This window comes from Misgurnus anguillicaudatus, chromosome 8, assembly GCF_027580225.2.
Source record: "Misgurnus anguillicaudatus chromosome 8, ASM2758022v2, whole genome shotgun sequence".
NCBI lineage: Eukaryota > Metazoa > Chordata > Actinopteri > Cypriniformes > Cobitidae > Misgurnus > Misgurnus anguillicaudatus.
The window spans coordinates 7,428,827-7,437,500 of record NC_073344.2 but is presented as its reverse complement, the minus strand read 5'-3'; the positions used below and the strand labels follow the sequence as shown (position 1 = coordinate 7,437,500).

At 36.9% G+C, this 8,674-nt stretch overlaps 1 protein-coding gene across 1 annotated transcript in view; it reads left to right on the top strand.

Annotated features, from left to right (window-relative positions):
• cachd1 (cache domain containing 1) overlaps positions 1-8,674 on the top strand; it is a 102,635-nt gene that overhangs the window by 54,786 nt on the left and 39,175 nt on the right. Inside the window, exon 4 of the mRNA XM_055213275.2 lies at positions 2,207-2,313. Coding sequence (XP_055069250.1) covers positions 2,207-2,313 — 107 coding nt within the window. The remainder of the gene's footprint in view (positions 1-2,206; positions 2,314-8,674) is intronic.

Sequence of the window (8,674 nt, the reverse complement as noted above, 5' to 3'; positions counted from 1 at the left end):
TGACTGAATCCGTGAATGGAAGGCTTGTGACTGTTATTGAAAAGAAGGGTGGCTATATTGGTCACTGAGTCTATATATTTTTTTATTTTTTATTGTTTTATTAATTTTTTTTGTAAATGTAGAGTTTGTTTATTATTCTCACTTTAACAGTTGAAAAAAAAACAAGTGAGATGGTAAAATCTTTGTTTTTCATTTAGTTGCCTAATAATTCTGCACACTAATAGTTGCCTAATAATGATGTACATAGAAATATTCTCTTAAGAAAGCCAAAATTTCACTTTTACTACTTAAATGATCATGTTTGAGGGTTTGTTAACATTTTGAATTGACAAAGAGCACTGTAGTTGTACAATAACAAAAGTAATCCTCAAAAATACAACTTGCCTAATAATTCTGCACTCCCTGTATATATATATATATATATATATATATATATATATATATATATATATATATATATATATATATATATATATATATATATATATATAATAGAATAATAAATAAAATACTGCTCCACAAAGTTCTCCATTAAATAACATACTTTTTTACATTATTTTATAAACTTTTAAATCTTCTTATAACCTTCTCTTAAACTCTTTCTACTAAAACCGTGCACTAAACTAACAAATTCAATTCCTGAATACATTTATGAACTTTTAGCCTACATTTTTGCCACCAAAAAATGTTTCTGTTTTGATTTATTTTGGATTTTTTTAAGTCACAGCATTGAATTGGTTATGTACCATCTCTGTATAAAAATAATATTACTGCTCTATGTGTAACTGCATAGCAAGCAACATGATGATATACTTATTATAAACTCATTTTAAGATGAGTGAGTTGCATACATAGCAATCTTTTATCTTTTGCACGTTTCTCCTAATCTTTGCTTGTGTCGCCAATGTAAACTGTGACTTAAACTCACAAACCCCTCCGCAGCTGAGTAACAACTGAGTAAACCCGGGTTACAGCTCTTCTCTGTCCCGACCAGATTAACTGATCGCATTGTGATTGTGATTATGATTGACGTGAGGTGCAGATGAAAAATCTGATTACGTATTCCTTATTCTCGCTGTCACAGAAAGCGCGTCTCATCATTGCGTAGCAACTAAAGACGCGCAACCTCTAACGCACTTTTGAAAGAACAAAACACGCAATTAACATACGCTTTTAGACACGACACGTAAATGGCCCCGTAAACGTTTACATCAATAATCAAACGAATATACAACTAAGTAAATACAAATCTTTCTGCGGGCTGAATTATGTTATATGTTTGACAGAAGGCTTGCGCTGAACGCGGAGACTTCCGCCACTTAATACGTTTGTTTGTTGTAGTCCAAGAAAACAGATTTACATTGGAGACGATAAATCGCGTCATTGTTTACTTTGGGGTTTGCACCTTTTGCATCTTATTAACATTTACTTATACACACTTACACAACCAAAGGAAATGTAAAATGGTGAATCGGACCATATGTGCTCTTTAACATAACGTATGGCTGCCCTAGAGTGCCTATTGCGAATGCTTTTTTAGGTGAATTGGGTGACGAAATTGTGCTATACTTGCCTCATTTGCGTTTTCTGCGCAATTTGAAAAAATTAAACTAAAATTAGTGTGAAATTAGCATGACGCATTGTCGCCCAAGCCAGTCAGCAAAGAGCTTATTGACATTTCCGGTTCTATCAGAAAAGAGAGGATTGTTTTCATTTGCATGAGTGACATGAAAAGCAAGTAATCCCGATGCGATTCTCAAAAGTTTGCGCCAAGGCTGAATATGTGTGTATGTGTAAATATTATGTATTTATATGTGTTTCTCTCTTTATGGCTGTTTGAGGATGTGAGTGAAATAATAAGGATTTCAACTCATCTCCCCTTAGACCCCATTCCTCCATCTTCCTCTTTCATCTTCAGTAGAGGAGCTGTGCAGCTGGTAGAAATAGATATTAATGCAGTCTTCCTCAGGGGGTTTTATATATATATTCTCACAACTGTTAAAGTAGTTATTCGGCGGTTACAGCAGGAGAAATACATCAGCTTAACTTTACTTCGTGACTGAAACCTTTAAGAGACTCTTAAAGAGAAATACGGCATTTAAAGTTTTGGAAGTTTGAGTTTGTTTTTTATTTTTTTATTTTTCTGTGCCACTTATCCCCAACTAAAATAAATTGTATTGATGTTTTGTCTTCTCTCTAATTTCAGATTTGATGGCCATTTTAATGCCAATGTCTCAAAGACCATCAGCTGTGATCGCCTGTCCCCTACCGTCACTAGCCGAGCTTTCAACCCAGGACGAGACCTCAACTCTGGTGTGTATGGTACACTCACACATGCAAAGCTTTAAAAAAACCTAAAGGCAATTTTCACTTAGCCAGTCGCTGCCATGGAAACCATTTGCAGGGTAAAAATATTGCTTTTCTGACGTCAAATCTTTAAGAGTTTTTTATTAGTTTTATAAGCGAGACAGATGAACAAGGCTGTCAAATGGCTGACCTTGATCGTTTGCATGTGGAATTACTTTATTTTCTCTCCTTTCATCTGTTTTCTTTTCCCTCTTTTTAGTGACCACTGCTCTTTTACCCCTTTTTATCTGCGGTAACTCACCAATCAGGATGTATGCTTGTTTTGTTTTGCTATTTTAATCAGAGCCAGTATCAACATTCCCTTTTCATATCGCAGTCATTATAAGAACAGATCTAAAACAAGACATTACGTTTGTAGAATCTGGAGCCTTTTATTAAGTGATTTAGTTTAATTAAAGGTGCAATGTGGGACTTTTAAAAGGATCTCTTGCAATATAATATAAATAACTATATTATCAGTTGTGTATAAAGACCATACATAATGAACTGTATTGTTTTTATTACTTTAGAATGAGCCGTTATTATCTACATACACCACGGGTCCCCATACATTCATTTATTTATTTATAATGGGACCATGCACAATTTTTAACATAAAATTTTTATTTCATATATTGTACCGGATTTAGCCGAGGGCTAATTTTCATCCGTAGTCCCCCAGGCAGGTCAACTCTAACATAACATTACACAAACAATACCTATGTTCACATATAATAAATACATACACACATACTGTCAGAGCCATAAATAAATTAATCAATCAGTTTAACTACAACAGTCTCAGTGATTACATAATTGGTTCATTTTTCCTTTCATAATTGAGTCCAGTATAATACCAAGATAATTGAACTCATTTACTATTTCTATCTTTTCACCATTGATAGATATGTCAACATCGGGAGATTTAACATTTGTTTTTGAGAAAAAAATTCCTTTTGTTTTACTGATGTTTAAACTAAGACATGACTGTTCCAGCCCTTGTGTAATCCTTTCAATAGCAACTTTTAACTTCTCAGCTGCTAATTCTACTGTTTTCGCATGTGTAAAAATAACGGTGTCATCAGCATACATTTGTACTTGTATGCCTTCACACTGTTGCGGGAGATCATTAATATACAGACTAAATAGTAAGGGACCAAGTACTGATCCTTGGGGTACACCCATTGTATAATGCAAATTACAGGACTTAACCCCTTTCATTTTTACACATTGTTCTCTATTTGATAAGTATGAGGATACATGTAAGTCACCATCATGTTTCTTCAGTAGCTCTTAACAGACAAACTGTTCTACAGAGGGCGTTTCCTCCCTACTTTGTCTTAGACAACGACATGTTTGTCCTGTGGCAGCTACCGTAGCTTCTCTTTGCATTTTTTAAAGGAAACTTAACGCTTTTTTTAAGCGGATAAAAAATAAGAACTATATTGTATGGCAGAAGAGCACTTAGTTTGCAGCACTTCACTTCGGCGTGCGGTAACATCATCACTCCTGACTACTCCCCTCTCGCTCAAACTTCCCTCAATATTACTGCGCCTGAGGTCGATGTGTATGCTCTTCCGCCATACAATATAGTTCTCATTTTTATTTTACGTTTTGTTTTGTGCCACCACACTTACTTTTGTAACTACTCATGTAACGGTCTTTAAATGGGGAAAACATGGAAGTGTTTGGTGGCTTGTAAATTAATTCCTGTTTGGATCCTAAGTAATGAATGGGGCTAGGCTAAATGCTAACACATTCACGACTCGCTGTAAAAAGATTAAGTGCACACATTGAATAAAGATAGGTATGTATTAACCCATTTGCGCCTGATGCTGCGTGCAAATGGGTTAAGTCGTCTAATTTGGGGTAAGAACATAGTAAAATATAAAAAAATGGTTGTGTTTTCCTTTAATTGAGGTCGGTTGGATCAATCTCACCTCCTAGATGCCGTTAAAAAAACCCACCCTTGACCTAAATTAAATTAAATTTCATTGTAAAGTGTACAATGTTGTGGCTTTTTTGTCATTTTTCCAGACATTTTGGCTCAGACCTCATCTGACTCTCTTTCAGGCCCCACACACATTCGCCCTCACTCCAACAGATTAAACCAATTCATCTTCATGCACATGCTTATTTTTGTATGGTAGTCATTGGGAGTTCATGTTACGGTTTTCCTTTCATTTGGCATTGAATACTGACGCGTCACGCGTTCATATGAGCTTATAATAAACCAAAATGAACGCGCGTCATCGCTGCTTTAAATGCACATTAACAATCACGATGAGAAACTGGAACGAAGCAGAGATCAGGGAGCTCATCAAATATCTATTCTGAAGCTGATATCATTCACACAGCGAGCTACTTTATAATCTGATCATAAACACAAATGCACGCACATGGTTTCTGAAAAGAGAAATACTGTAACGGATAATAAGCAAACTTCAGGTGCTGTGGAGAAAAAAACTACCAATTGCAGGATGTCACGTGTCTTTACGGGATTACGGTATGTGTGTGAATGCACGCACAAATTCTGCAAAATCATTGGCAATGTGAATGAACCAAAAATCTAACGATCCCACACATCACGGATTCATTTTCCGTGTTTTTTCCGTAATATCTGTGTGAAAAGGGCTTAGGATTTGATTGCGGGTGGGGCTAACCAGCACTGTTGTGCAGAAATAAAAACCAAATGATTGTAATAATCTTGCTCCTTAGTGGTTGTGGCTGCTTAGGACAAAGCCTCTTTAGAGATTTACAGATGTGTCGCTTACGTATGGCCTGGTTAGTATAATGTATAAGGCAGCATCCCAAATCACCTACCGTATTTTCCAGACTATAAGTCGCATCAGTCAAAATTGCGTTTTGAATAGGAAAAAACATATATAAATCGCAGTGGACTATACGTTGCATTTATTTAGAAAATGATTTCACAAAATCCAAGCCAAAGAACAGACATTTAATCTGGAAAGGCAAGTTATTCAACTAAACAATAGCACAAAACAGCAGGCTGAATAGGTGTCGTACATGTTAAAGTAAGATAAACAGTCATTTACACGATACACAATAGCATACTGAACACAACTGGGAGGCTAAATAGGCCAAATTAACACGACAAGCCAAATCAAGTTCAAAAAGGTCCCGAAGTCATTCCGCACCACTGAATCCATTGAATTACATAAATACAGGAGACGCATAGAGGGAACTCTCGCGGCTGTAGACAGTAATGGTTTCTCTTCGTTCATATGAAATAATTTTGACGTATAAGTCACGCCTGACTATAAGTTCCAGGACCCGCCAAACTATAGTCTGGAAAATACAGTACTTACAAACTTGCATGCAGAAAGACAGTCCAATAGTATTGGGACATATTTTTTATATAATATAATTGTGACATGACCCCCACAGACCCCCTTGTTATTTGCTGTTGCGTTTTGCATGTAAGCTTTAGTGTTTTCGTTCATATCCACCGAATTAAGCTTTGACTCCACTAGAAACTATAGTAAACGTCACCCAGGCACCATTTTGGTTACTTTTTTTTTAGACTGTAGTGCACTAATTCTTTACATACTATTTTGGGTTAGGTTTACATACTATTTTGGGTTAGGTTTACATTACAGCAATGTCCAGAAAAAACGCTCACTTTATCAGTGTCTATAATTCACAATTTTACAGTTTTACGTTCCTCTATTTACAGCCAAACCAGGAAATACATAACAATCCCCACTGGCTGTATGAGAGTTTAAAGGAAAACACTACCCTTTTTTTTATATTTTACTATCTTCTTACCTCAATTTAGACGAATTAATACATACCTATCTTTTTCAATGCGTGTACTTAATCTTTGCACAGTGCGTCGTGAATGTGTTAGCATTTAGCCTAGCCCCATTCATTCCTTAGGATCCAAACAGGGATGAATTAACTTTCATGTTTTCCCTATTTTAAGACTGTTACATGAGTAGTTACACGAGTAAGTATGGTGGCACAAAATAAAACGTGGCGATTTTTTAAGCAGATAAAAACGAGAACTATATTGTATGGTGGAAGAGCACTTCAACCTCGGGCGCAGTAATATTGACTGAAGTTTAAGCGAGAGAGGGGAGTTCACAGGAGAAATGATGTTACGTTTTATTTTGTGCCACCATATTTACTCGTGTGACTACTCATGTAACAGTCTTCAAATAGAAAAAACATGGAAATGTTTGGTGGCTTCTTAATTCATCCCTGTTTGGATCCTAAGGAATGAATGGGGCTAGGCTAAATGCTAACGCATTCACAACACGCTGTGCAAAGATGAAGGGAATGCATTGAAAGAAAAAGTTGCCTAAGGTGAGGTAAGAACATAGTAAAATATTGAAAAACTGTGGCGTTTTCTTTTAAATAAAGTCAGCCACATGCTTCTTTAAAATTCAAAGCTTATTGGAGTTTCCCAAGGAAAGTGACAGCACTGTTGTAAGTGAAGATTTAAAGGGTTATAAGTTTAGAGGAAATGAAGGGCTCTCACCTCACGACTGTGGTTCTCAGCTACTCTAAACACTGGATGTTGGATTAAGCACTCCGGGGCGGCATATGTGTATGATTTTACAGCCGTCAACATGATTCAAAGTTCCTGTTTATACTTCGGGTGCAGATTGATGGCGGTATCGCACTAATGTGAGGTCGGGGCGGCTGTTCGTGCTCAGCGTCCATTTCTCTTCCTCTGCAGGTCTTTACAGTCACTTGATTAACTATGTTTAGATTGATCTGAATTCGGAATGGCTGTTCCGTGTCTCCGCGGACTTGACGTTAGCATACAAACCATCTCTCGTATAAAACGTCACAAGTTATTCCGTCTGAACAGCTTTTACTCTTCTAAAGGCTTTTCATTAGGTGTTAAAATATTGACCATAGAGATTCAGAAACATGTATCAGTGAGGTTTGGCAATAATGTTGGGCTGTCAGGTCTGTCTCACAGTCGCCATTCCAATTCATCCCGAAGGTGTTTGGTGACGTTCAAGTCTGGACTTTGTGAGGTTCTTCCTCGACAGACTCAGTAAATCATTACTTTATGTATGCACAGGGACTGTATAATGCTAAAAAAATAGGGACCCACCTCAAACTTTGGAAACACACAAATCTCTAGTGTTTCATATTTTTGGCAATGCAGTGTATTTGAGCATTGCCTGCTTGTTCCACAAAAACAACCAAGAAGGGGAAGTGTGTCATTTCTGTGTCACTAGCAGCGCCAAATGGATTTTTTGAAAAATGAAAACACCTTTCAAGCAAACTGAACCGCCTCGCCCAAAACATATGCTGTTGGTTGAGCTCACAATACAAATAGCATCTCAGTATTTTTCTATTCAGAAATTATGCTTTTGAATGACTTCACTGTGTCTCCGCACATTGACTGGGAAAGGATAGCACAGGTCATTTATTTTAAGCTATTTACCTCTGTCAGATGTCTAAGCTCACATTCATCCTCTTTACATGGTATTGGTTGTTAAAAGATTCAAGTAATCTTGGCTTAAATACATTTTGAAACGCATATAACCTGACATATGCACTCAGGGAATTTGTAGGCACGCAAACTTCAGCCATCATGTGAGTCTCTCACCCATTTCAAGCGTCAACTGTAATCCTTTAAACTAAGCCACGGCTATGGGTTGGGGTGAAATAACCCTTGGCTCAGGTGGGATCACTGTTCTACATCTGACCCCTGTAATAATTTCTACTTTATTTTATTGGTCCCTCCTGAGTCTCTCTCTCTCTCTCTTCTAATGCTTCTTTTGCCTTTTTTCCTTCCCACTTTTGTTCCTCTTTTGGCAGCTCCTTTAAAATAAATAAACACTTAAATTGATGGCTGCAGAGTGGCGATGACTCGGTTTCTTGGGTGTTTGGAAAGGATCAGCCTGTCTGTATCAATCTAGGCTTAGGCTATCGCACAGCTGGGTCCTTTTCAACTGAAACAAACCCTGTTGGTGCCTGCTTAAAGGCGGGGTGCATGATCTCTGAAAGTCAATGTTGGCATTTGAAATCAACTAAACAAACACGCCCCTACCCCAATAGAATCTGGACCTTTTTTTGGTGTCGGTTAGTAGACACGCCCATTACTGCTGATTGGCTACAAGTGTTTTTGTTAGTCGGCCTGACTCGCTTTTCCAAAGTGTTTTTCAAAAATCATGCATCCTGCCTTTAAGGAACTTAAGGACAGGTCATCTAAAATTTCAATTTAAGGGCACATGCTATGAAAAAAATGCACTTTTACAAGGTCCAAATTTGAACACAACAACCCTATAATAAAAAATAAAAAAATTCACACACTCCTGATTTAATCCCCATTAAACCAAAG